Here is a 27,764-nt window from a genome sequence, read left to right on the forward strand (position 1 = left end):
GTGTGGAGGGGCTGGACAGCAGGGACCATCTTGGGAGAATGGCTCTGTGGATGGAGATCTCCAGAACTGAGCCCTTATCTCTATTTCCTGGTCCTGTTTCACTCCTCTCAGACCCTCGGAGCAGGCTTGAAGTGTGTAAGTATACTGGGTCTTAGATGTCTGGGTGTTGCCGGGGCGGGGGGGGGGTGTGGGGGGTGGGGCGGTGCGCGTATTTTCCTTTCAGTCTGTGTGAAGGTTGGGCCCTACCTGGTCCTGAGGCGTGCACCTGCTAACACTGGAGCTGATGACTTGGGTTGGAATCCCAGCTCATTCACCTACTGTATAACTCCATAATGCAAGTTACTTAACCTCTCTATGCCTCTGTTCCCTCATCTGAAAAGTGAGAACAGTAACAGTACCAACCTCAGAGGGTTACTGTAAGGATTAAATGAGATGATATATGTAAAGTGAATAGAACAGTGCCTGGTATGGAATAAGTGCCATATAAGTGTTTGTTGCAATTATTTGGCAGTAATGATGATGATGATTACCCTGAGGGTGTCCGAAGCCCCACTGTCTGCCAGGGATTTCACTCTGCTGCTTGTCTGGGCTCTTCCTTCCCTTTTCCATCTCCTGAGCCCCACTGTGCACCAGGTCCTAGGCTAATGACCTTGCCAACTCCTGCACATCTCTCACGTCTTCACTTGGATCTGACACACCATCTATTTTGCGTATTTATTTTATATCTTGTCTGTCTTCACCCCTCCTCTCCACCCTACTAGAATGTAAGCTCCAGGAGGACAGGGATTTTCACTGCTGTATCCCCAGCACCTACAACACTGCCTGGCACATAGTAGCTGGTCGATAAACATTCATGCATGAATGAAATTATTTCTTTTTAATTTAATATTTATATAGCATTTACTCTGTGCCAGGCACCAATATAAGCACTTTATAAATATTTACTCATTTAATCCTCATATCAGTTCTATGAGTCGGTACTATTACTGCCCTCATTTTACAGAGGGGGAAACTGAGGCACAGAGATGTTAAGTAACTTGCCCAAAGTTACACACTAGTAAATGAGACAGCTGGAATTTGAACCCAGAGAGTGGAGCTCCAGAGTCTATGCTCTTAACCACGACACTGTGACCCAAGGAAAACACCAGCCAGGAGTGGCTCCCCATGTCCCACCCACCTTTGGGGACTTTCTGCTAACTGTTGATGCCCTGCTTTAGATCATCTCGGGGTAGGAGGGAACAGACTGAGCCTCTCTCCTTCCCCGTCACAGGGTCTCTCTTTCACACCTGCTGGGTTGGGGCTGACTGCTGGGGAGGTTGTTGGTCCTCCTCCCTCTCATTGTTTGCTGTGTCCCTGGAAGCCAAAGCTATCCATGCATAGACACCATGTAAAGGGCGTCTGTTCAGCGTACAAGTGTCTCTGAGGCTATTTTTGTGCCAAGTCCCAAAGGCCACAGAGATGAAGCCCCCACAACTCTCTCCTCATGATGTCTTTTGGGCCTGACCTTGATCACTCCCTAGGGTTCCATCTGAGAACCTCTCCTCTTCAAACTCTACACACACTCTTGTGGCTTTAACTGGCATCCATATGCTGGCTCCAAAATCCCTATCTCCGACCCCAAATTTGCTCCTCAGCTCCAGACCCCTGAATTCACTTGCCTCCTGGACATCCCCTCCTGGAGGTCCCACAGGCATCTTAAACTCAACGTGTCCCAAACAGGATGCATTATCTCCCCCTGAGAATCTCCTAAATCAGCTTTTGTTCCTCCTGTTTCCTCTCCACAGGGGTGACACCAGGTCACCCATGTCATAGCCTTGACCTTGAATTTCATGCTAACAGTGATGGGTCACACAATTTGTCAGAATAAACTCCATAAAAATACTAGAAGAAAATATGGGCAAAATCCTTTATAACTGTTGGAGTGAGGAAGGCCTTTCCAACTGCAACTTAAAATTCAGAAGCTATAAAATGAAAAATTAATACATGTATCTACATGAAAAACTTTTGCTTGGTAAAAACATCAAAGCAAAATCAAAAGACAAACAACAAACTGGGAGACAATATTTGCAGTTCTTATCACATACAAAGGGCTAATCTCCCTACTGTTTAAAGAGCTCCCACATATTGATAAGAAAGACCAACAGCTCAGTAAAAAAAATGGGCAAAGAACACGGCAGATCACAAAAAAGAAAATACATAAGGACTAAACACATATGTAGATGTTCAACTTCGCACATAATAAGAGAAATGAAAATGAAGATGATACTGAAATACCACTTTTTATTTACTGCATGAGCAAAAAAAATCTCTGTTTGACAAATCGCTCTTTTGGCAAGACTGGGGAAACAGGGACTTTCACCCATTATTGGTGAGACTGCAAAATGATACAACCCAGGGCCAGCCTTGGTGGCCTAGTGGCTAAGTTTGGCGTGCTCTGCTTCAGCAGCCTGAGTTCAGTTCCTGGACATAGACCTTAACCACTCTTCTGTCAGTGGCCATGCTGTGGCAGCAGCTCACATACAAAAAAAGAGGAAGACTGGCAACAGACATTAGCTCAGGGTGAATCTTCCTCAGGAAAAACAAAAAAGATAAAACCCAGGCAATATTTATCAAAATTATAAATGCATATACACTTTGAACCAGCAATCCCACTTGTGAAAATCTATCTGAACAGTATTCCTGCTATATCAGTTAGCTACCGCTTCACAAAAAAACACCTCAAAACTCACTGGTGTAAAATAACAATGATTTATTGTTTCTGCAGATTCTAAGGATGGCCGGGTGGTTTCTCTGCTGGTCTTACCTTAGATTACTCAACTGGTGGCAGTCAGCTGGCACCCTGGCCGGAGCTGGATGGCCTCTCTCACACTCGCATGTTTGGGACCTTAGCTCTAATGGCCCGGTTGGCTGGGGTGGCTGAGCCACTCTCTCTATGCTGTATTTCACCCTGGGTTTCTTCACAGCATAGTAGCCTCAGGGTTCCAAGAGGATGAGACGAGAAGCGGCAAGGTCTCCGGAGGCCCTTCTCAGAAGTTACACAACATGACTTCTGCCATATTCTATTAGTCAAAGCAAGTCACAGTCTGTACAAGAGGCAAAGGGTGGAGAAATAGGATTTTTATTCATCATATCTATGCGTGTGAAATGACACATACATCAATGTTATTCATTGGGTAAGGTTTGCAATGGATTAGAAAGTTGTCCAGTAGCAGGTACGCAGCTGTCAAAAAGAATGAGGGGGCCAGCCCCGTGGCCGAGGGGTTAAAGTTCTGTGCGCTGCTCTGCTTCGGCCGCCCAGGTTTGCAGCCCAGAGTACGTGCAGACCTACTCTGCTCATCAGCCATGCTGTGGAGGCATCCCACATACAAAAAATAGAGGAGGATCGACACAAATGTTAGCTCAGGGCAAATCTTCCTCACTAAAAAAAAAAAAAAGAAGAAGATGCTCATTATGTATAAATATGAAAGTGCTTCAAAATATATTGTTAGTTAAATATCAAGGTATAGAATGAGTGTATCATGCTACTGTTGTATAAGAAAAAGAGTGTGTGTCTGTATCCTCATAAAGAAATCCTGGAAAGTCACATAACTAATAAGTCACATAAACTAATAAAAGTACTTCCATATGGGTGGTTTATGAAAACAAGGTGAGTACAATTGTTAGAGTAAGAATTTTCACTGTAAACCTTTTATATTACTTAGACTTTTGAACCATGTGAAACTATTACCTATTTTAAGTAATTATATCAAAGAAAGAATGGTAAAGGGGTATTTTTAAAGCAAAGAAATCTGCCTTAGTCAACTCGGGCTGCTGTTAACAAAATACCATAGACTGGGGGCTGAAACAAGAGATATTTATTTCTCACAGTTCTGAAGGCTGGGAAGTCCCACAGCAAGGTGCCAGCAGATTCAGTTATTGGTGAGGGCTCTCTTCCTGGCTTGCAGAGGGCGGCCTTCTTGCTGTGTCCTCACATGGCAGAGAGAGGAGGCTCTGGAGTCTCTTCCTTTTCTTGTAAGGGCACTAATCCCATGAGTGGCTCTACCCTTAGCACCTCATCTAAACATGATTACCTCCCAAGGACCTACCTCTTGATGCTGTTACGTTGGGGGTTAGGCCTTCAACATATGAACTGGGGGAGGATGTAGACATTCAGCCCATAACAGAATGCTGTGATCAAACCCTCACCACAGATGGCTGTGCTGGTGAGCGGTACACAAGGCACCACACGAGAGGGCCACCAACCACATTGTGGACATCACATATTTGAATATTTATTACAAGTTATCTGCTGGATGGAGGTAGAGTGCCATGAGGAAGGGATACCTTTTCTCTTCGCACAAGGGTGCAGTAAGGGTTGGTAGTAGCCCTGACTATGTGAAGGTTGATTGGGAAATCAGTTAGGAATCACCGCAGGCCAAAAATAACATGGCCTACACTGAGGCCTACACTGAGAGCTGGTGGGGATAAAACATCCACTCAAGAGACAGAAGCTATCAGACAAGGTTGCAGATTGGAAGGAATGGTGAGGGAGTAGCAGGGTCCTAGATGACAGCTGGGTCTCTGGCTCTGGCTGTATGTGGAGGCAAGTTTGGTGGAATAAGAGAAATACCTTAAAATAAATTGCCATTATAAATCATAGCAACAAACTATTAGGAAATGTAAAATCACTGTTTACAGAAGTATATAAGGCCTAAGTAAATCTTCTAAAAATATGTTAATTTATCTCCTTTATGAGATAACAATTTTATCGAAAGACTTTAAAGTCCTAAGCTAATGGATAGATATACCATGTAAATGGATAGGAAGACTCAATATTGTAATGACATCAGTCCTCCCAAAATGTATCTACAAAGTCAGCACCATGATCCAGTCTCTGCTGCATGACATTCACTCTGGTTTGGGTGAAGAGAAGAGCTGGGGTGAGCCCCCAGGGAGGCAGATACCAGCTGAGAATGTTTCAATAGTCCAGGATTTCTGCCTGGATTGGATCTCAGCTCCTGCTTTGAGTAAGTTATTTTAACTCTGTGCTTCAGTTTCCTCATCTGTAAACAGAGATAATAATAGCAGTAACTTCAGATGGTTGTTATGAAAATTAAATGAATGAATATACATAAAACAGTTAGAACAGAACTTGACGCATGATAAGCACTACATAAGAATCATTTATTGCTATCGTTATTATTATTAATGTTACTGGGGCTGGCCCCATGGCCAAGTGGTTAAGTTTGTGTGCTCTGCTGCAGCAGCCCAGGGTTTTGCCAGTTTGGATCCTGGGCGCAGACACGGCACCGCTCATCAAGCCATGCTGAGGCGGCATCCCACGTGCTACAACTAGAAAGACCCACAAGTAAGAATACACAACTATGTACCGGGGGGCTTTGGGGAGAAAAAGGAAAAAAAATAAAATCTTTAATGTTATTAACATTATATTCACTTTACAGGTTCATGATGATTTGAACAGGCGGTGGAAATAGTGAGGAGAAGGATGCCTGACCAAATTCTGGGGGCCTAATGAAGAAAGCCTGAAAATGATCTCAGGGAAGGAGGACAGGAAGGGGTGCACGCTAGGATAACAGTGCTCTTTCACATCTGCTTCAGTAGAGGTTTCCACGTTACAAGTGGCTTCCATGCTTATTTTCTCATTAAATCCTCACAGTGGGCCTGAGGGATGAGTATTATAGCCCATTTTATAGATTTGGAACCTGGCCTTAGACAAGTTAGGTAACTGGCTCCATGGGGACAGGCTGATGTTTGTTTTGCTTGCCACTGTGTCTCTGGCACCAGAGCATAGTCCTGGCCCAAAGAGTAAGGCCTCAAGAAATACTCACTGGTTAATGGATGAAGAGGTCAAATCGGTGTTAATTCTTTTGTTCCTAAAACAGCAATTGTGACAGGTCCTGCGGCAGGTACCATGGGGGAGGTGGAGGTTAATCAGAGGGGGTCCTTGAACATGAGGCACTCAGAGCCCAGCAGGTTGATAAGCTATGTCTAAATGTATCCACCTGAAGTACTGAGTCTTCTTTGAGGGACCGGTGCTCTGGGAAGTAGCCCAAACCCACTGCAGAAATAAACCTTTGTTGCAGTAAGTCACTGAGATTTGGGGGGTGTTTGTTATGTAGCATAACCTAAGCTTAGCCTTGCCTACCTGATAAACTGTGGTTCCCAGGCTTGACTGAAAATAGGAATTGCCAGAGGTAACTGCTAAAAACCCAGATTCCTGGGCCCCAACCCAGATCTACTGAATCAGAATTTCCAGGGAAGAGGCCTGGTCATCTATATATTTAACAGCCTTTCCCTCCAGCTTCAGGAGGGTCAAGAAAGACTCCAGCAGCTAAACTAAACTTTGAAGGAAGAGTAGGAGTTGGGCTTAGGGATGTGAGAGGGAAGGGTGTCCTAGGGCTCAGGAACAACATGAGGAAAGGCACAGAGGTGGGACCGTGCAGGGAATAGCTTGAGACTGGAATCGGGGTACAGGAGGGGTGGTGGTATACACTTAAGTGGGAAGTTGGGTCAGGAAGTCTGGGCTTTATCTCATGAGCATTGGGGAGCCTGGGAGGTTTTCTGGGCAGAGGCTGGGCTGGTTATATTGATGCTTTAGAAAGGCCACTGAGGCAGGGAGACAGCACAGGAGGCTAGTGCACAGTCCACGTGACCACCTCACAGGGTTATGGGATTGACTTTAAGTGATCGTTGATGTGATGAGCTCAAAACCCCTAAACAATGAGAGGAATCACCATTGTTATCCCATCATTTGTGCCAGTGTCCACCTTCAGAGCTGCAGCCAGATTCGAGTTGTGTGCCTTTCACTCATTCATTCATTTAACGAGTATTTCTTGAGCACCCACTATATGCCAGGAGCCATGGTGCCACTGGTGAACCAGTAATGAACAAAACAAACAAAAATCCCTGCCTCCATGGAACTTTTCTTTTCTTTATTCCTGAGTAAAGGTGTGAGGGACTCTGCCATCCATCCACTCATTTATTCATTCAGATTTTTCATGACCATCTACTTTGTGCCTGACCTTTTGTTGGTTGCTGGGGAGAAGCAGACATGAGTCAAGCCCAGGCTGGTCCAGTGCAGGAGCGGACTCAGCCCACACCTTGTGAGCCTGTCTGCCTAGACTGCTGGCAGAGGCTTGAACTGGGCCTTGAGGGATGAGAAACCTGACCATCAAAGAAAGGGCTAACCAGGGTACTGGGCAGAGGAAACTGCACAGTGAAAGAGTGCGAGGTGTTTGGGTCCATGATTCCTTGGTGTGGTTAAGGCCTGGGGTCCATGGCACAGGGAGGGAAGTGTGGGATAGATGAGGTGATGGTGGTGGGATTCGGCTACTGCGTGTCATCCCGGAGTTGTTGGTGCAGGGGGTTGATATTGTCACCTTTGTTTGGGGGACAATCACATTAGCAGCTGGGGAGAAAGGGGCTGGAGGTGGGAACACCAGAGAGGAGGCTGTTCTAATGGTCCAGGTGAAAGCTGATGAGGGCCTAGACTGACCCGAGGTGGTGGGGATGGAGTGGACCAGGAGACAGCTCTGGATTTGGCAGTTGAGGGAGGAGCTATAACACTGGTTTTACAATCAAAAGATGCAAGCAAGAGTGCCTGCTCTGCCCTTTAATAATCTGTGAACTTGGATCTGTTACGTAACCATTCTAAGCCTCAGTTTCCAGATCTGGACACTTGGGATAACAGCAGTAGCTGCTATGAGGTTGGGAGGATTATGGGAGCTACTCAGCATAGCACCCGGGACACGGTAGATGCTCCGAACTTGGTAGCATTATTATGATGAGAGAGAGAGCCAAGGACAGCTTTGTGCCTGCTTTGAGTGACTAGGGGCATGGAGATGCTATCTTTGATGGTGAACACAGGAAGGAGCACCTTGGGGGAAGGCAAGGCCACCACAGTCTTGGAAGTTCCAACATCAAAGCCCTGGCCTCGCTCACTCTAGTTATGGATCTACTCACATCTCTGATGGCGTCTTTTGTCTCTGTATTCTTGGTGCCCAGCTCAGTGCTCAGGCATATGGCAGGTGGTGCCTTTGAGGAGCAGGATCTGGCTTGCAGGTAGAGATGTGGGTGTTGTAGGCATGAGGTGCAGCTGAACCTGGGGAGGGGAGAGGGTAAAGAAGAGAACCTGGGATGGGGCCCAGGGAACCCTGATGTTGAGGGGTTGTTGGAGAAAGGAGGAGTCTAGAAAGAGGCTGGGAAACAACATCTAGAGGTTGGGGGTGGGGAGGGACAGGAGGTAAGGGGCAGGTGGGGAGCCAAAGAGAAGAGGGTTTCAAGAAGAAAAAGGGCATCAGGGTCAGATCAGGCTGAAAGATCACGGAGGATAAGGCCTACTGACTGGTGGATGGATTTGGCATTAAGGAGGTTGCAGGGTACTTGGCAAAAGCAGGTTCAAGGCCTGTCAGAGGCCAAAGCCCCATTGCAGGGGTGGAGGAGTTGATGTGATGTTAAAACATGGAGATGGGGAGAGGAGAGGTGGGCATTAAGGAGAGTGATGCAGGGTACCTGACCCTCAGGAGTACCAGAATTCTCTCAAGAAGGATGAATTTCGTTCTTAACAGTCAGAGCCATCTAAAGATAAGCCAGGAGGTATCAGGTGGGGTAGTGAGCACCCTGTCTCTGGAGGTAGAAAAGCAGAGCTCTGAGACCCACCGCTGCCCAGGGACTCTCAAACTTAGAGTGGGGAAGGCTGTGCCAAAAAACAAGCCCCTTGTCCTCCTCAGCTAGGCTTGGGTATATCCCAAAAGCCACCTAGAGGGTCAGTCTTGCTTATTTCTAGGGTCCACAGAGCCTCCTTCAGGCACTCACAAACACACATCCAGAGGTGGTCGTGCACGGGCTCACACGGATACTCAGACACAAAACAAAATCTATCTATATCTCCTGGTGTAAAGGGATTCACAGCACCTCTCCCCAGGTTATTCTTTTAATTTATTCCCTTATCCTTTTTCTCCCTGTCCACCCCTACCCCACCACAGCAACTCGGGCCTCCCGCCGCATCTCTGTCTCTCTCTGCATCTCTCCCTGCTTCTCTGGCTCTGCCCTTCCCCACCCCCTTCTAGGCCTCTCCAGTCTCCCTCCCCCTGAGTCCCCCTCCCCCTGAGTCCCCCTTCCCGGGACTACAACCCCCAGGCGCCCCCAACGCCGGGCGCTGCGCATGTCCCCTGCTCCCCGCCCCCTCCCTGTTCCCCCCTCCCTCCCTTCCTCCTTACCTCCCTCCGCCCCCCTCCCCCGCGCCTCGGCTCCCGCATCCCTCCATCCAAGCCTGTGCCGCAGCCGCATCGCCACCGCAGCCCCGGCAGAGCTGAGCCCGGCCCAGGCCCCTGTCCCTGCCCGGCCCTTGGCCTGCCGCCCCTGGCTCCGCCCCCGCCCGCGGGCCACCCCTAGCGGCTCCGGTGTCCCCTCGGCGCCCCCAGACCCCGGCCTCCAGCATCGAGGCAGGAGGCAGGGAGCAGCAGCAGAGGCAGGAGGACGAGGAGGAGGAGGAGGAGCCGTCGCAGGATGAAGGATCGGACTCAGGAGCTGCGGAGTGTGAGCTTGGGGGTGGGGAAAATGGGGGGGCGGGACCCCAATATTTGAGGAGCGCGTGGGGGTGGAATGGGGGAGGTGCTGGGATGTGGGGGAAAATGATGAAACTGGAGGTTGGTGGCAGGGGCACCCCAATATCTGGAGGCACCTGATGCCCCCAATGAACCTGCATTTTGGGGACAGTGGCTGGAAGGGGTTGGAGGCCATTAAGACACAAGAGGGCAGGAGAAGTCTCTGGGGCCTTGGACACCTCACATTCTACTGAGGGCCCTGAGGTCTGATCTGGGGATAGGAGAGAGTAAATGTCAGGAGAGAATTGGAAGGTACTGTCATGCCCTGGGCAGATTTGCCAAATTAGAAGGATGGGGGCGGTTACTGGGCCAGGCTGAGTCTGGTGGGACCCAGATTTGAGGGGTGCTAGGAGGAAGGACACAGGTTGGGACTGAGATGCCAACACTGGGCAGTGAATGAAGCGTGTGTGTGTGCACTATCATGGGTTGTTCCCCATGGGGAGGGGGCACCTCTCAGAGGCAAAGAGGAAAGGGGTGGCCTCAGAAGACAGCCAGAGGTCCAGGGCCTGACATGGGGTGACCCCAGAGGTGAGAGATGGGGATGCAGAGGAGAGGGGCACGAAGTTCCACACACAGGGCCTTGGAATTGGGTTGTATGACATGGACTGTGCTCTGCTGGGGGGATATGGGGCTTCCTAAACAGTCAGGGGCAGCTCATGCGGGCCCCGGGTCTGCAGGCCTGAAGAGGCCTGGATCTAGGAATCTGGCCAGGCACTTAGTTGTGTTTGGGTGACCGGGGAGGAGGGCTGCCATTTGGAGGGGCTGTGGAGTGGGGGCTTGATGAGAAGGGTTTCTGAGGTGAGGAGGATGCTCGGGGATTTGGAGAAATGACCTGGGGCCCAAGGAGGCAGCGCTGACAGCCTGCTGTGTGCTCATGGCCTGTGGTGTTATGTTAATAAAGTCCTAGCCCTAGCCTGTGTATCCTGACACACGGGGTCTTTGCCAGGAGCTTGTTGCTTGTTACTCCCAGGATTATTACTCCATTTGACAGATGAGGAAACTGAGGTTTGGAAATGGAAGGAACTTGCCCAAGGTCACCAAGCAAGTGGGTTGGAGGATCAGACTGGAATCGGGGTTTCCCGTCTGCCAAGTTGACATGTGTCTCTGCTTTGTTGGCCTTTGAAACAGAAGTCTCAACACGGGGGGGTAAAAGCTCTGCCTTCAGAGAGCTTCTGGATTTGGGGGTGGGAGCGAGGTTAGACAACACAAGAGGAAGGGATTCGAGGCGAGTGACTGTTGTGTCTGGGGAGAGATGGGTTGGCAAGTGGGAAGGAAGGAGGAACTGGTGGTTGAGGGAGGGAATTCTGAAGGTTTGTTTCCTTATTAAACTTTTCCTGAATTTACGCTCAGGCTTCAGGAAAATGACAATAATAAAAATAACCAACACTCCTGTGCCAGACACTGTTCTAAGTGTTTTATATGCTTTAACTCATTTTGATCCTCATCAAGCAACCCTTCAAGGCTGATACTAGTATTATCCCATTTTATAGATAAGGAAACTGAGGCCCAGAGAGGTTAGCTTGACTGGAGTCACACAGCTGGTAAAAGGCAGCCACGCAGGCTGGCTCCAGCATCATGCTCTAAACTCCCCTTCTCTCCTGATGCAGTTTTCAAAGCAGGTTGCCATCCGTAATCTCATCAGACTCTCACCAACCTCCTGGTAAGGTAGGTAGACTGAGAAACTACCTCACTTTATAGTTGAGGAAACTGAGGCCCAGAGTGGTTAAATAACTTGCCCAAGGTCACACAGCTAGCAAGTGAGGAGTCCAGATTTGAATCCAGATCCCCTGCTGCCAAGATTATCCCATGACTCCAAAAGCCAGAGAAATGCAAAGTGAGTTGGAGTGAGGCTGTGGTGGAATTGTGGTACAATTAAAGAGAGAGGGAGGGAAAGGCTAAGACAGGGATGGAGGGGGAGGCAGAGGATAGGAGTCCTCATCTGAGTGGGTCGGGGGGGCCCTGCCCAGAGGCGAGCAGCGCTGTCTGCTGGGGCTGTGGGGGCGGCCAGGTGGGGGAGGTGGGAGGTGGTGTGGAGGGTGAGGGGGCTAAGTGAGTGCTGCTGGCTCTGGTGTTAGTCACAGCTCAGGGAAACTGGAGTTCGGGAGGGGGCGGGTGGGGCGGAAAGAGGATGCCAGATGTGAGGAGTACAAGGGTCTCCCTGCCAGAGTTGAGAGCGAGGAGGCTGGGAGGCAGGAGAGACTGGGCAGGATGTAGGAGGCTGAGGTAAGGGGTTTCTGAGATGCAGAGAGGGATTTGGGAGCAGCGGTGGGAAGGGATGTGAACCCAGAGGGCCTGATTGTCTTTCCAGCAGTACCTTAGAGTTTCCGAGGGGTTCTCAGATCTGTTTATCACATCGTAGCTGAGGGCACAGACTGGGGAGTCAGACTGTCTGGGTTCAAATCCCAGCTTTGCTACTTCCTATGTGACCTTGGGTAAGTTGCTTAACCTCTCTGGTCCTCAGTTTCTTCATGTGTCTCTTGGGAATAATAATAGTACCTGCTTTGCAGGGTTGTCCTAAGTATTGAAATTATTAATATGCAAAGTGCCTAGAGGGGCCTGGGCACAGCAGTGCTCTCTGAGTGTGTGTTATTCCACAGCTGACTTGTTTGTTTCTCTTGAACCTCACATTAGCCTCCTGAGATGGGCAGGATGTGACCCCTAATTTATCTTGGAGAAAATTGAGGGCCAGAGAGGTAACCCTGACTTGCCCAAGGTCACATAGCTGTTAATGGCAGAGCCAGGATCGAACCAGAGTTTTCTGTCTCCAGATCACCAAGCACCTTTGGTTGGGAACTGGGAGGCGCTGGGCTGGAGTGGAGGCTGCAGTGGGGAGTCAGTCAGCTGGATTGGTGTCCCAGGGTCCGAGGCCTGGGGCCAGGGATGGGGCTCCGGGAGAGAGGAGGGCGAGCAAGTGAGGTAGAGAGGAAAGTCGGTGGGAGAGAGAAGGCACAAGGGGACATGTGGGCTGCAGCCTGGGAGGTGGCTGTGGAGTGGGAGGCAGGAGACAGGGGCACTGGGGAGACTGGGCAATGGGAGAAGGTATGGCCTCCCGTGAGAGAGGCTTGAATCTGAGGTCTCGTGGGAATGGGGGCTGCAATAAGACCAGTCATGCGCCCTGAGGCAGGGATTGAGCACTGGGTGTGGGACAGGCATGGTCGGCGCTTTAGAAAGCAGGCCTGAAATCACAGAAGGAAAGAGTGGCCCAGTGTGCGAGAGAGTGGCAAGGACCAAGAGAACACTGGGCTGTGCACTGGTGTCCCCTACTGCGGACTGGGCTTGTTTCTGCCATTCAGATACACCAAAGTCCCCGCTGCTAGAGGGCCTTTGCACTTGCTCTTCCCTCTTCCTTGAGTGTGGCACAGTTGACTCCTTCAGGACTTAGCTCAAATGTCACCCCCCCCCCCCCCCCAAAGGCCCTCCAGGACCATCCTGTGTAAAGCCGCCCTGAGGCACGTTTCTCTATGTCACCTCTCCTGGTTATCTCCCTCCTGCTGCTGAGCACAATCTGAAATTGTCTTGTTCATCTTTCATCATCTGTCCCCCTCCACTGGAATGTCAGCTCCTTGGAGGCAGGGCCCCCTTCCTCTCTTGTTCCCCACTGTATTCTCAGCAGTACCCGGAAGAGAACTTGGCACAGATCACACATATTTGTTAGATGAGTGAATGACTCAGTGGGGCAGAGGGGGCACAAGGAAGGGAGTGGGTGGGGAAGGCAGAGGAGAGAGGTTGGGGGGAGGGCTAGGCTGCACGGTGGGAGGGAGAGAGGCCCAGGTCTGGGAGACAGATGGACAGAAGTGGGGGAGGGCACAGTGGAGAGAGGCTGCTGCCTCTAGATCAAATGATGCTTGCACTCCGGGGAAGCATGTGTGAGCACGTGCATGTGTGCATGGGCACACATGTGTGTTTACACACACACTCTATGACTTTTCTGTCACCCAATTCCAGTCTCTTTCCACCTGTGTTTTAGTCACCAACTCACCATCTGTCTCTTTGGTCACCGACTTGCTGGCTCACGTTGTCCCTGTCCTCCTTCCGTCTACGCATCTGTCTATGTTGTCTCCCCTGACTGACACACACACCAGGGCCCTTGGGTCTCTGATGGGGAAGGACTGAAGCTAGAGGCTTGGATCTTATGCCCCCTATTCCCAAGGTGGTTTCCAGAAGGCACCCAGGCTCTCTGCACTCTCTCATTTAATTCTCTCAGGCACTTGAGGAGTTGGTGAGCAGTAAGGGCAGAGAGCCTGGATCAAATCCAGGCACCACTCTGTCAGCACCCCATCAGCTGTGTAATCTTGGGCAAGTTACTTGATCTGTCTATACCTCAGTTTCTTCATTGGTCAAATGGCAACAAGAGTAGTATCTACTTCATGGAGTGGTTGTAAAGATTAAAGGAGAAATGCAAAGCACTTGTCACAGGGCCCCACTCAACGGTAATCAGTACATATGTGTTAGATGGATATAATTCTTATCTTCTTCATTTGCACATGAGGAGACCGAGGCTTGAATTGTCCATAAAGTGGATCTGGGCACAATTGGTCATCTTTTCCTGGATAGTCTTATTTGCCCACACCCTGCTTTCTTGTAGGCTGGCCAACTTCTTCCAGAAATGGAAGCTGTGCTCATTATTAAACGCACACACCTCAGAGCAGGGAGGGCCCTTGGTGAGCACATGCATCAGCCCACCCATTTCACAGAGGAACGGGGGCCCAGAGAGGGGCTGAGATTTGTCTGGGGTCACACAGCAAGTCAAGTGGAGGCTAGCATGCCTGGCTTCCTCTCTGGGCTCTTCCTGCAGCCAGGCACCTCTTACTGGTTTTCTGTCCTGGCCACAGGAGTTCAGCAGTACTGAGGACACAGCAGAGCGACTCTTTGGGGCCAGGTAGGAATAGAGGGATGAAGAAGAAAGAACCTGGGATTTAGCACCGGACAGTTCAGGTCCCACCTCGGCCTTATTTGCTGTGAAGCCTTGGACAGGTCAGGCAACCTCTCTGAGCCTGTTTTCTCATCTGTAACATGGGAGGGGTAGGGGGTAATAGCCACCCCTCACCAAGCAGTTATTCTCTGGCAGGATTAGGCATTTTCCTGCCTGGTCTCATTGCCTCCTCCTGCCTACCATTTGGGGTAGACATTATTACCATTCAGCACATGCAGAGGCTGAGGTTCATGTAGCCTTCTAGTTATTGACCTGGCAAGTTCTTCAGCCTCTCTGTGCCTCCATTTCCCCATCTATAAAAGGGAGCTATAATAATGTCCACCTTGGGGGGTATTATAAGAATTAAATGGGTAAATATATGCAGAGTGCATAGAACAGTGCCCAGCACATTATCAAATGCTATGGAAATGTTTGCCATAAGTATAATTATGTTGGCCAGTGCTCCTTACAGAGTTTTAATAAAGATTAAATGAGATAAGAAGAATGTAAGACCTATGGAAAAGGTGCTATCAAATGCTAATATTTTGCTAGGTTTTCAGGGCTTTCCCCAGATTGGGCCTTAGCAGGGGCTGACCCAAGAGGGAAGATAGCTGGGGGCAGAGTCCCCTGAAGGAGGTTGCTTGGTCTCAAGCCTTCGAAGGGGTTATGGGGGGAGGCATGTCTTATATGTCTATGATTTCCCAGTCCCTTCAGCCTGGGTGTCCTTGGGCAAGTCACTGTCCTTTTCCCCCCTCTGACCTCCTGTCCCCTCATCTGTGAAACGGGGGACAATGCTATTTGCTCAGCCTTTCTCACAGGGCTATGGCGGTGAGGATCCAAAGGGATTAGAGATGTAAAAGTGTTTGTAAACCGCAGAGGATTATTAGCTCTGAGCTCTCTGTAATTATTATACCAAATAAGTCATACTTGGGCCCTCTACCTTCCTCTTTCACCAACATGTAAACAGGCAGCCAGGGATGCCCCAGGGCAGAATCTAAGGGAACTGGCTCTGGGAACAACAGGAGAGTGAGAAATTAGACTTTAGGAAGTCTAAAGTCAGCATGGGGAAGGGAAAGAGACAGAGAACAGGAAAGTTCCCGGTCACCTGGGCTGAGGGTTGAGTGCTTGAAGGCAGAGAAGGGGCAGAGGAGTGGCTTTTGGCTCAAAGGGAAGGAAACCTCATGGGGTAGTTAGCTTTTTGAGGACAGAGCATCATGGAAGGCCGGTGGGTCCTCACAGATGAGCTGAGCATCCCAGAGCCTCTCAGGGCCAAGGTCAATTGGGGTGGAGGTCAGGTCAGGTGGAGGCTTGAGAAGCCAGAAGTCTTATTAGGGTCCCCAGTCCCCACCTGGTGCCACGCCTTCTAGGGGCAGCTGTGTGCAGAGACAGAGGAGCCTCCCTTTCCAGGTGGATCTCTGGGATTATCTGGAAATTAAATGGAAGTGCTGAACACATTTTCTGACGCGGCGTGGGGCCCAGTGTCTGTGGGGAGAACCCCTGGAGTTCCATCTGGGCAGGAAGCTGGGGCGGCTTCGAGAGCATCTGGCTGGAGGGCTCCTCCTGGAGCTGCCGGGGCTCTGCTGACTCCGAGTTCCCTCGCCTGTCTAGATTGCAGCTAGGTCCCATCTGGCTTTGTCTAGGTTCGATCTGAGCTGTCTGGAATGTGTCTGCGCTGAGTCTAGTTCAGTCTGAGTCTGTCTGGTTTATGTCAGGTTCAGGCTGCAATCTGCAGACCCTGTCGAGGTTCGGTATGAGCTCCTTTCTTTAGATCCCACCTGGCTACACCCCAGGTAGATGCTGTTGGGATCGTATCTTGATTTCCTTCAGGCTCTGGTAGTTAGATTTTGAGTTTTGGCTAGGCTTTGTCTGGAAGTCAGGGTGAGCTCTGTTTAAATTTCCATTGGGGCTGATTAGGGCTCCGGATGTAATTAAGCTCGATGGGCTCAGCTTTTGCCCTCAGACTTCAGTCCCAAACAGAGAAGAGTCTTGGGTGAGGAGTGTGTGGCATTGGGGAGCCCTCCCTGCTCCCCCTCCTCTTTCCCAGCTCTGAATGAGTGTGCAGACCTGAGGCTCAGAGAACCTGGGAGAACAGGCCCAGAGGGCCCTCCCAGATGTCCTGGGGGTGCAGGTGAATGTCTAGGTGTCCACACGTGTCAGCGTGCAGCTGTGCTGTGGGTCTGTGTGCGGGTGAATGTCAGCATGTCAGCATATCTCTGTGTGGGTGTCAGTGGGCCCATTTCTGTGTGCCTTGTGTGTCAGCCCTTCTGTCTGTAACGCTGGTCTCTTGGCGGTGGTGGTGGCGGTGTGGGTGGGTGAATCCCTTTGTGTCTCTGAGCCCTGGAGATGGAGGGCTGAGCAGCTGCAGGTTGCAACTGGGAAATCCAAGCAAGTGAGAGTGGGTGGGTGTGAAGTTGGAAGAGGCTGGATGAAAGCAAGTGAATACACCAAGGATAGTCAGCGAGGGGCAGAGCCACTGAGGGGGGTAAGAGCAGGCAGGAGGAGGAAGACCCAGGGAGGTCGGGGTGCTGCCTGTGTCTCTCCTCCAGCCCTCGCTGGGCCTGACAGTGCTTGCTCAACTTGGCGCCTGTGGCCCACTGCTGGCAGTGAACTGACCTTGCAGAGGGGACATGGCTGGTTGTGTGTAGGCTGGAGGGGAAGAGAAGGGGAGCAAAGTGAGGCCTTGACAGGAGCGGCTGGGGGTGGGGTGGGGGGGTTGGAGAGGGTCAGGCTCTTGCGACTTCCTTCCAGACCCCTCCTCGGAGCTCAGAGCCAATTACTGCAAGGCTGACATTTAGCTGGTTGTTACAGTATTGAAATACTTCCATATGGTTGGTTAACAGCAGCTGTCCTGAGCGCCACCAACCTCCAAAGTGACTGCACTCACAGGACCACTTCCACGCCCTGAAAGGGTTCCTTTTGCTAATTCCCTCCAAGGTTTCCTTTGGCCTATCAGCTACTTTGCCTCCAGGAACCTGTTCCACAAGATTCCAGTGTTCCTTCTGATGACCTGGTGCCCTTGCTGTCCCCCCGCATATGGCCCCTCCCAAGACCCCTGCTCTGAGCCTAGAGCTGGGAGCCTCGGGACCCGGCTAGGGACTGCTCATGTACTCCACCTTTCTTTTCTTCTCAGGCGAAAGACAGTGATGATGAGGAGGAGGTGGTCCATGTGGATCGGGACCACTTTATGGATGAGTTCTTTGAACAGGTAACTGAGCTTCCAGTGCCCCAGACCCCAAACCTGGCCCCGAGCCAATAACTTCCTTTTCCCTGTCTCTCCACTCTCTACTCCCACACCCCCTTGACCTTTTACCAATCCTTCTGAGTCTGGCCCATTGCCCTGAACCCTAACTGAGCCCCCTGGATCCCTTGTCTGGCCAATGACTTGGCTGGGTATAGTCGATTTGCTGCCCCAGGTGGAAGAGATCCGGGGCTGCATTGAGAAGCTGTCGGAGGATGTGGAGCAAGTAAAAAAACAGCATAGTGCCATCCTGGCTGCCCCCAACCCAGATGAAAGTGAGTGCTGCTGTTGGATGACTGGGCTTGGTTGGGAGGAGGGGTCTAGGGTCCCATCCAGACTTCTCACCCTCCCTGGCCCTCCCCTCAGAAACCAAACAGGAGCTGGAGGACCTCACTGCAGACATCAAGAAGACGGCCAACAAGGTTCGGTCCAAGTTGAAAGGTGAGGAATGCAATCCCCCGACTAAGAATTCTGCCCTCCGTTGGAGCAGACAGGTCTTTCTATGAGGAAAGTCGACAGACTTCCAGGAGCCAGATTCCTAAACAATGAGAAAGAGCAAAGCTCCAGATTGCCTTCCTTGCTCCAGATTCTCTGTTTTTGTTTTTTTTTTTAAGATTTTATTTTTCCTTTTTCTCCCAAAGCCCCTGGTACATAGTTGTGTATTTTTAGTTGTGGGTCCTTCTAGTTGTGGCATGTGGGATGCTGCCTCAGCATGGCCCGATGAGTGGTGCCATGTCCACACCCAGGATTCGGACCGGTGAAACCCTGGGCCACTGAAGCGGAGCGCGATAGCCCAACCACTTGGCCATGGGGCCAGCCCTGCTCCAGATTCTTTGGAGAAAGACACATGACAGGGAAATGAGGGAGAAGAGGCTTTCTGTCCACATTGCATTTGAGTTCTGCTGGTTTTATCAGCATAAAGATCCACCAGAAAAATATAGTCTTCCAAGTGGCTTTAGTTTCATTAAGGCCTCATTTCTCCAGAACAGGTGCTGGGCGTAGTGCTGAGCGCCCAGTAGGTGGGCTCAGCAAAAGCTTCTGATTTGGTATCCTCAGCTCAGGACAGATTGGACTGTGTGGCTGACATCAGGTGCTGGCACACTTTCAGAAGGGACTTGCCAAATGCTCATGTATTCACTCTAATTTAAGGACTTGGGTGCTGGTAATAACCACCTTCCCCTACAGCATTGTGCATTGGGAACCTCCTTGTCTGCTGGTGCCAGGGGAATAGCAGTGTTACCATGATGCTAATTTGCTCATGGTAATTCAGCGTCAGAAAACATTTGCCCAGCACCTACTCTGTGCGAGGCACATTGTTGGGCTTTGGGGAAAAGGACCCCTGTCAGCCCTGAGTGCACTGACCTTGGTCCAGGGAGACAAGGATGGGGACTCTGTGCCCTCCTGGACTTGATGGGAGGGCATGTGTGAGCCTCCAATGCTGATCTGTAAAAACAAGCCTTTTGTACACAGGAGAGTGTGCTGGAAAGGAAAATGACCTCAACTGGGAGCACATTAAGTGCAAATCCAGGCTGAGGGAGTCCAGTCTCCATCATCAACTCATTCTGGACAAGTACCTTACCCTCAGCTTCCTCATCAGTACAGTAAGAAAAACTGAAGCAACTTCAAAGTTGGCTTAAAAATTTTTCTTTGTAGCAAAATCTTTTTTTTTTCCCAAATGAAATCTTACAAAGAACTCTAATATATAAAACACAGAGAGAAAAAAATGAGGCTGATCTAGGGTTGGGAGGCCCAGGGACCTACCTGCCTGGCCTCCCCTTCACTCTTGGCAACCGTCCCTGAAATTCCTTCTCAGAAACAGGATTCCGTGGAACACAGTTTAAAAATCCCTGGGCTCAACAATTTCTTTGGGCCCATCAAGCTCTGACCTTAACACTCCCTATAAGACCATGAGGAGGGCTCCACGTTTTAGGGGTTCAGGAATAGACCAAGACAGAAACTAGGGAACGTGGCTGTGGCTTAGAGAAGCTGACCTTCTAGACCTCCAGGAAAAGAGAGAAGATTCTCTTCTTCTCCATCTTCTATGTGGCGGCACAAGCTCAGGCTTTGTGTGTCACCTTGAGTGAGTTGTTTTACCCATTTGAACCTCACTTTCTAGCCTGGAATGTTGGCTGATATTGCTGAACTCCCAGGGCTCTTGTAAGAAGTCAGTAAGACCCTGTAAAGAACCCCTTCCTCCAGGGCTTGGCCCCAGCCCCAAGTCTGACAGTAGGGTCCCAGTCTGGGCCAGAGATTCTGATATCCCTGGATGTGTGTTCCTGTGCTTTTCCCACAGCAGCTGGGCCAGAGCTGTCACTCAGTCTCTGTGCTTGCCATTGCTGGCAGGGAAGCGTTGGGGTGCCATCCAGCCCTATACCTCCCCGGCTGCCAGCAGAACAGAGAAGTGATGTTCTCAGGAATGGCCTGGAGGCCCTTCCAGGTCTGAGAGGGCCTGGTGATTCATGCCTGCTGCATTTTCCAAGCACTGTAGATCTTACTGCGAGCTCTTTTTTAGAAAATCTGAATGATGAGTGTCAGGAGTGCATGGTCCAGAGGCAGGAATCCCAGTTAATCAGTGCATTTTTCCAGAACATCCTTTAGAAATGGGGATTCCTGGGACGGGGATCACCTTGCAAGGCAGGGGGAGAGCACTTTTCTCTGTTGAAGCAACCATCCACTCACCCTAGAATTTTCCAAGGAAAGGGCAGCCACTAGAACCTGACTCACCTGAAAGTTCCTTCCTTCCACCAGAAAAATCCCAGGGTGGGTTCCTGTCCCTTTCCAGAGGCTGTGGGAAGTGGAGTTCCCCGCACACAGGAGACCCTCCAGTGGACTGGGCTCGCACCCCCTCGTGCGGTAGGGCAGGATTTACAGCTGTGGGATTCTCTAAGACCCATCCTTCCGCCAGAACAAATAGCCCCTTCTGTCTGGTGATCAACTGACCCTCAATCTCCCCTTCTACCTGCCTTTCGGAACCCCTCAAACGTCTGTCCTTTTATTCGCCGCCCTGCTGCCTCCTTACCCTGGATCCTTTACTGGGTGCCACATGGCCCTCGCCATGGGTGTGACATCTCTTCACAGGCCTGGGGCCTGCCTCGGAGTGTCGACCCTTCTTACGTCCTGATCCCCCGCCCCACATGCCCCGGATCTCCCGCCCAGTCAATGCCCCTCTCTCCCGCAGCGATCGAGCAGAGCATTGAACAGGAGGAGGGGCTGAACCGTTCCTCTGCGGACCTGCGCATCCGCAAGACCCAGGTAGGAAGCGGCGGGGATGGGACAGGGCAGGGGAGGAGGCCCGGCGGGAGCTCGGCTGGTTGGGGTGGGCGGGCCAGAGCAAAGCACAGCGGGGGCGTGCCCAAGGAGTAGTCTGGAGTGGGGCGGGGCTATAGCGGTGGGCCGAACCGGGCCGCGTTCCAGTGCGCTAACGCCGGCCGCAGCTGGTTTGGGTGTGGGTAGAGAGATCGAGGGATAGCAGGTGTGCACTTGTGAGGGGTTGGAATCCCGGCGCGACCTGAAGAAGGGACCGCTGGCTAACTCAGCCCCTCCTCCCTACTCCGTCCCTCCTCTGCCTGCCGCCCCCCGACCCCCGCCTCCGGCCCCTTATATGTCTGTACCCCCATCCCAGCACTCCACGCTCTCTCGGAAGTTCGTGGAAGTAATGACCGAATATAACGCGACTCAGTCCAAGTACCGGGACCGCTGCAAGGACCGGATCCAGCGGCAGCTGGAGATCAGTGCGTGTGCCCCCGCCCTCCACCCCCAACTACCCAGGCCTACCCAAGCCCCCTTCCAGGGTCCTTTCTCTCCTTGGAGGGGGCGCCTGGCCTGAGGCTGGGTTGGAACCGTGGGCTCCCGGGTCCCTGCCCCATCCCACCACCTCAGGCCCCCAGGCTGTCCCAGTCCCTGAGCAGGCAGTCCTTTCCCCCTACAGCCGGAAGGACCACGACCAATGAAGAACTGGAAGATATGCTGGAGAGCGGAAAGTTGGCCATCTTCACCGATGATGTGAGCCCCGGGTGGGGGTGGGGTCTGTTTTTAGGAAGCGTTTGCTTCTCTCTTGCTAAGCTTGGGTTGAAGTCAGAGTCCTAAATCCACCCTGGAATAACAAGCAGTAGGAAGCCTGAACCTGGAACTGGGGAATTCCATGGGGGTAGAACGGGAAGGCACCCCCATCAAAAGGGCGAACGGTAGTTTGCCAGGCCCTGTTCTAAGCACTTTACATATTTCCATTTACCTGCTAACTCATTTACTCCTCACCACAACCCTCTGAGGGAGCTGCATTTCACAGATGAGGGAATCTGACCCAGAGAGGTTGAATAACTTGCCCGAGGCCTCAGAGCCAGGATTTAAATCCACAGTCTCGGTCAGAGTCAGTACTCCTCAGTTCTAAGATACACAGCTCCCTACTGAAGCAGGTCATTTCACCGAATGACTAATTTGCCTTCATTTTGAAGATTTTTTTAAAAAGCAGTTTTAGTTTTGCTGAACTTTTGCACACTGCCTGCCCTTGGCGTTTCACATGTGAGTCGATGGGCTTCCCCCAACAACAGTTCTTCTTTCTCTTTGTTGACTTTTGCCCCGGCCCGCCCAGGTCTGTCTCTCTTTCTGCTTCTAGTGGCGGAATGGCTCTGGTTAAGCTTTCTGGACCAGGATTAAAGGATGTTCAGTGACTGTCGAGCAGAGCAGTTTTCAGCAAATTGTTATTTAGATAACTGATCTTTGTTAAACTAGCTGTGAGCAAATTGATTGAGGGCCAGTTAGCCTGGAACCCCCCAAACAGCTCTGCCGGACTGTCTGTCTGAGAATGGAGGGAAGCCTTGTGAGAGAGTCTAAGGGGACAGAGCTAATCCCTGCCAGTTAACCCACCATCATTGCAATGGAAACCCATCATTACAATACAGGGTGGCCAGTACCGTGCCTGAAGGCTGTGCAGCATGCAGACAGGCCGTAAGGTGGTCGTTAACTACTGGGGTCAGGAAGGGTTTCCTGGGGAAAGTAGGATTGAGCTGTGCTTTAAGAGACGAGGGGCATTTATTTGGACATGGGGAGATGGGCGAAGGACACACCAGACAAAGGGAACAGATTGAACAACGACTGGGAGAGTGGACCACTTCCTAAACAGCCAGTGGATGATTTTGGCCCTTATAGGATATGGAGGTGATGAGGGTGGAAAGGGAGACTGGGCCTTGACTGCTAAGGTAAAGGAGTATTGCCTGTGGGTAGTGGGGAGTTCCGGAGGAGTGGCTTGATGTGGTCTGAAAAGCGAATGGTTTGGGAAGGCATTTGTGGGGAGGAGGCGGACCTGATTGTGGGTTGGAGTCTCTCCCCCTGACTCTTGAGGCCTCAGTGTGTTTCCTTATTATTTCTCCCCCACCTCATGTTGTGGGGGCGCCAGGGAACTTGTGGGCACACTGCCTTCTCATCTGGGCCTCCTCCTCTGCTTCTGCTCTCTCTGCTGTGCCCTCTTCCATTCCCCTGTCTGCCTTTGACTAGATGGGGCCCCCAGTGCTGGGGGTCTCCTGCACCCCTGTCTCTCTTCCCTGGGCTTCCCTGGTGTGTGATAGAGAAAGCCCTGGGGTGCGGTGGTGGGCACAGGGCAATTTTTATTTCTTGTAATTTAACAAACTTCTTTTTAGTGCTTACTGTGTGCCAAGTACTGTTCTGATTAGTGCACACATATCAACTCACTTAGTCTGCACAACCACCATGTGATGTGGGCACCGTTATTCTCCACCTGTTCTAGGTGGAAGAACTCAGGCCCAGAGAGGTTAAATAATTTGCCCACGCTCACAACTAGTAAATAAAAGCCAGATTTGAACCCAGATGCTCTGGCCGCAGAGTCCGAGCTCTTATGGGAGTGAAGGGTGGTCTGCAGCTTCCCCCCCTCGACCTCACCGCCATCGCCCTAGATCAAAATGGACTCGCAGATGACGAAGCAGGCGCTGAACGAGATCGAGACGAGACACAACGAGATCATCAAACTGGAAACCAGCATCCGCGAGCTGCATGACATGTTTGTGGACATGGCCATGCTCGTGGAAAGCCAGGTACTGCCTCTGCCACACCACTGTGGAGCCTCTTCCAGGTCCCTGGGGTCCCCTCTTCCAGCCCAGACCCTACCCCTCCGTATGCACATCTGGTCTGCAGGGTGAGATGATTGACCGCATTGAGTACAACGTGGAACATTCCGTGGACTATGTGGAGCGAGCTGTGTCCGACACCAAGAAAGCTGTGAAATATCAGAGCAAGGCCCGGAGGGTAAGCCGGGGCAGGGAGACTAGGGAGTGGGTGGGCCAGCCGAGCCGGGGGTGCTGGGCCCAGGCCGGGTTGAGGTGAGCAAGGAAGTATGTGCAAGGCCTTGTCTCTGGCTCTGACCTCTTCCTTTTTCTGTTTTCTCTCCCCTCTTCTTTTTCCTCACACCCTTTCCCTTCCCTTTTCCCCATCTGTCTGTCTGTCTCTCTTTAACTGTCTGTTTCTCTTTCTCTTCCTTCTTCCCTATCGCCCTTCCTGCCTGCAGAAGAAAATCATGATCATCATTTGCTGTGTGGTGCTGGGGGTGGTCTTGGCGTCATCCATTGGGGGGACGCTGGGCTTGTAGGCCCCCCACCCCTATCTCTCCCAGACCCCTCCCCTACCACATCAGGAGCAATACCCCCACCAGCCCTTTCCATCCCCTGCTCCAGGCTCACCCCAAGACAGACCCAGGCAGCCCCCCTTCACCCCCATTAGACCCTGGAGTCCCTGGACCTCCCCCTGCCACGGACCACCCCTGCCCCCCGCACGTAGATAGCAGCAGGTGTGATTCCACATGCACACCAACATGCATGCCGCTGGCACATGCTCGAGACGTGTGGACACCCCAGCGTGTGTGTGTACGTGTGTAGATGTGTGTAGAATCACCAAATCACTCTTCTTACCCCCCACCTCGAGTCTGTGCTGTCTGAGCTTCCCCCCTTCTCTTGGGTTGTTGTGTAGACTATGATCAGGTACAACAGAGCAGCCCACCAAGCCCCACTCTGTCTTCTGTGAATAGGTGTGTGTGTGTGTGTGTGTGTGTGTGGCCACAGATCTGTGGACACACAATTTGTGTGCGTGGAATTTTGTGTTTGAGTGTTTCCATCTAGTGCAACATCACTTCCTCCACTGACGCCCCTGCCCTGTGTCTGCTGTAAATGGGGTGGGTTGCGTGGGCACAGACACTCACATTCACTTTCCCAGAGGATCCAGGGAGACCCAAATACACATAGGCCGTGGCAGACACCCAAGCATGATACAGAGCACCCTTCTGGCTTAGTCACCCCAGGGGCTGACACATGTCCTGGGGAGTGTGTGTGTGTGTGTGTGTTGTCAGCCTGTGGAGTTCAGCCAAGGTGAGTGGAAGCATATGTGTGTAAATAACCTGGCTTGGCCTGTGTATACATGTGCACTTCCCCCAGCAGGTGATGAGAGGGACACGTGTGTGTGTGTCTCAAGGGTGTACATGAAGTGTTGGCAGGTCTTCTCCTCAGACAGAGCTCTCCATATCGTGCACTGGACACCTGTTTTGGGTGGGCACAGAAATCTGTATTTCTGTGCTGTCTAGAATATGGGTGTGTGTGTGTGCATGTGTGTGTATGGAGGCTTTCTACATAGTGTTTCTGCCCCTGTGTGTTATACACACACACATTTATCTTTAAAGACGTGTGCCCCATCCAGGTTTGTTTATGCAGATTTACTTACCCCCCACTTCCCCGAGCCACTGACCAGTATCTGGTATGGCTACACACTGCTACGTCAACATTGTACAACTGGAGCTTCCTGCCTGCAAAGTCTCAGAGCCCCTGTGCACACATGCCCAGATGCTTATCTTTCTCTGTCTCTGCCAGAGGATAGGCCTGCACCTGTGAAGGTTTGGCACACCTCAGTCTGCTGACACATGCCATGACTGAGGAGGGCATGTGCAGGTGGCCACACTCAGGCACACACACACACACTGGAGCACCCGTGCATGCTAACATGGGCATGGTGCCCCTACAGGCCTGCACCCATTTGCACACGAATGCCTCCTGAAAGGGCTATTGGTAGGAAATGTTACTGATGAGGCAAATGTCGAGGGCCAACCCAGACAAATTAACAATGAGAGCATGGCTGCCTCCCACACACTGACCTCAGAGCTGGGAGAGGCCAATGTTTGTCCCCACTGCCTCAGGGACCCTTGAGTTTGGGGAACTGTTTATTTCAGACGTACTGGAACGGCCAGTGTGGCAGTGGCCACTCAGGATGCGCTAAGTCCCAGGACCCATCCCCTGATACTTCTGCTGAAATGTTGGCAATAGCTGTTCCCCCATCAGGGTGACACTGAAGGTGGGACACAGGCCTGGGTTTCTGACGGTGAGGAAAGGGCTAGCTCCTCCCTTGTTGTGTGGACAACAAACGCATGGGTGGTTTGTGCATTTGGTGGCAGGTGAGAAGTACACGAGGGAGGACAGTGTCAGAAGCCCCCCACTCCGTGGCCCAGGAACATGGACCCACACTTACAGGATGGAACGCACAGGTGCAGGAATGTGCCCTGCCCTGGGCTTGGGGGCACATGTGCACAGGGTGAAGGACTCAAGGGTGTGTGCAGATCATTTCCAGGGTCCACTTCACGTAAAGCATGTGTGAGAGACATGACCTTCCAGAGTGTGTGTATGTGTGTGAGAAAATGCAGGTGTGACCTTCCAGAACACAACACCCCTCCCCACTCCCACCCCAGCTCAGATAGCCAGCCCCTTCCCCACCTGGCTGTTTGGGCCCTGCCTGTGTGTGGCCAATACATGTAACCCCCAAGGTGGGCTGTCCTGAGGAGGGGAGCCTGCCTGTACATTCCCAGAATGCCCTTCTGCAGGACAGGAAGTTCGCCCCGTGTCTGACTGCAACCCTCCTGCTCCCATCTCAGGCTTCTTTGGGGACATCAGAGCAGGCCCCAGCAACTCCCTCCTTTTTCCTTCCTGCTGCCCAGCCAGGACACCCTTTCAGCCCAAGTGTTTCCAGAATTTCCACAACCTTGGGGCCACAAGAAGGGTGGAGACATGGCTGGAGTGATGCTACTGACTCTTTGAGTGCTATTAGGCCCATAGCTGCCCATCTCTGGGCCTCAGTTGGACCAGAGGGTCCCCAAGGGTCTGCTATGCCCCGGCTTCTACAAGTCACACAAATCACACGGTGTGTTTGCTTGTTGGCTGCAGTGTCTGTGTGTCCTGGAGTGTTGTCTGGGGGCTGGTGTCTTTTGCATGTTCTCAGACAAGTGTGTGCTGCCCACCCTCCATGCATCCACAATCATCAGGCCCATGCGTGCCCCATGGGTGGTCCCAGGCCTAGCCAGGGCTTGCTGCTTCTCCTCCCCCTTTCTTCCTAGCCCTCCCTCTCACGAAGCACACTGCGTGTCCCTCCCATGTGCCTGTGGGTTGATGCACGCTCTTGCCACGCCTTGAGCGTGTGTACATGATGTGTTCTATGCATTCACCCTGCCTCCCCCCAGCCTGCCCCACAGAGGACAAGATGGGTGGCCCTGGCTCCCTTCTCCCCCACCCACCCTGTGCCCGCTGTGCAGCCATGTGCGTTGGCGTGTGTTTCCGTGTCGCTGGCGTGTCACGTGACGTAGCCGTGTTTGCTGACATGAGTCCCTGCCCCTTCTGTTTCTCCGTTGGTTTCTAGAGCTCTTTGCCTCTCTTCCCCAGAGGGGACAGGACTCCTGGGGCCTGGCTGGGGGCCCAGAGCCAGGCCACCCTCTCCTGTTAGCCCTCAGAGTCCCATTTCTCTCTATTGGTGACCAAGTTGCAAATGGATAAAACACAGGAAAATTCTGCCCCGCCCACCCCCCCTGCATGTCCTGTCCCCAGAGCCCCCCACCCCCACCCCGGGCCAGGTCGGGCCCTGTGGGACGGGAGAAATAGCAACCAATCCAACAGCGGGCGTGCTGTGTGCTCACTTCCTTCTGTCGACACATGGGCCAGGCGCCGTCGGGAGGGGGAGACACATGGTGGGAGGTGGG

The 27,764-nt window shown here is 51.9% G+C and overlaps 1 protein-coding gene and 2 long non-coding RNA genes across 4 annotated transcripts in view; 2 read left to right on the top strand and 1 right to left on the bottom strand.

The window, feature by feature from the left end:
* Nucleotides 1-5,581, top strand: LOC123276935 (uncharacterized). Its single transcript, XR_006513567.2, has 3 exons — nt 1-135; nt 5,244-5,347; nt 5,442-5,581. It is a non-coding gene; the product is annotated as an uncharacterized lncRNA (long non-coding RNA).
* On the bottom strand, nt 3,103-9,362 carry LOC139040182 (uncharacterized). Its single transcript, XR_011494186.1, has 4 exons — nt 9,219-9,362; nt 7,963-8,101; nt 3,866-5,042; nt 3,103-3,418 (listed from the first exon to the last, which is right to left on the bottom strand). It is a non-coding gene; the product is annotated as an uncharacterized lncRNA (long non-coding RNA).
* Nucleotides 9,240-27,764, top strand: part of STX1B (syntaxin 1B) — a 22,534-nt gene continuing 4,009 nt past the window's right edge. Inside the window, exons 1-10 of one of the 2 annotated variants that reach the window (XM_014842368.3) lie at nt 9,240-9,537; nt 17,648-17,722; nt 17,931-18,030; nt 18,122-18,196; nt 20,934-21,007; nt 21,378-21,486; nt 21,684-21,757; nt 23,662-23,799; nt 23,900-24,010; nt 24,270-27,685. In XM_014842368.3, coding sequence (XP_014697854.1) covers nt 9,508-9,537; nt 17,648-17,722; nt 17,931-18,030; nt 18,122-18,196; nt 20,934-21,007; nt 21,378-21,486; nt 21,684-21,757; nt 23,662-23,799; nt 23,900-24,010; nt 24,270-24,350 — 867 coding nt within the window. In that variant the 5' untranslated portion in view covers nt 9,240-9,507 and the 3' untranslated portion in view covers nt 24,351-27,685. Of the gene's footprint in view, nt 9,538-17,647; nt 17,723-17,930; nt 18,031-18,121; nt 18,197-20,933; nt 21,008-21,377; nt 21,487-21,683; nt 21,758-23,661; nt 23,800-23,899; nt 24,011-24,269; nt 27,686-27,764 lie in introns of those variants that run through there. The other variant, XM_044747370.2, reaches the window with a different exon arrangement.

This window comes from Equus asinus, chromosome 14 (assembly GCF_041296235.1).
Source record: "Equus asinus isolate D_3611 breed Donkey chromosome 14, EquAss-T2T_v2, whole genome shotgun sequence".
Taxonomy (NCBI): domain Eukaryota; kingdom Metazoa; phylum Chordata; class Mammalia; order Perissodactyla; family Equidae; genus Equus; species Equus asinus.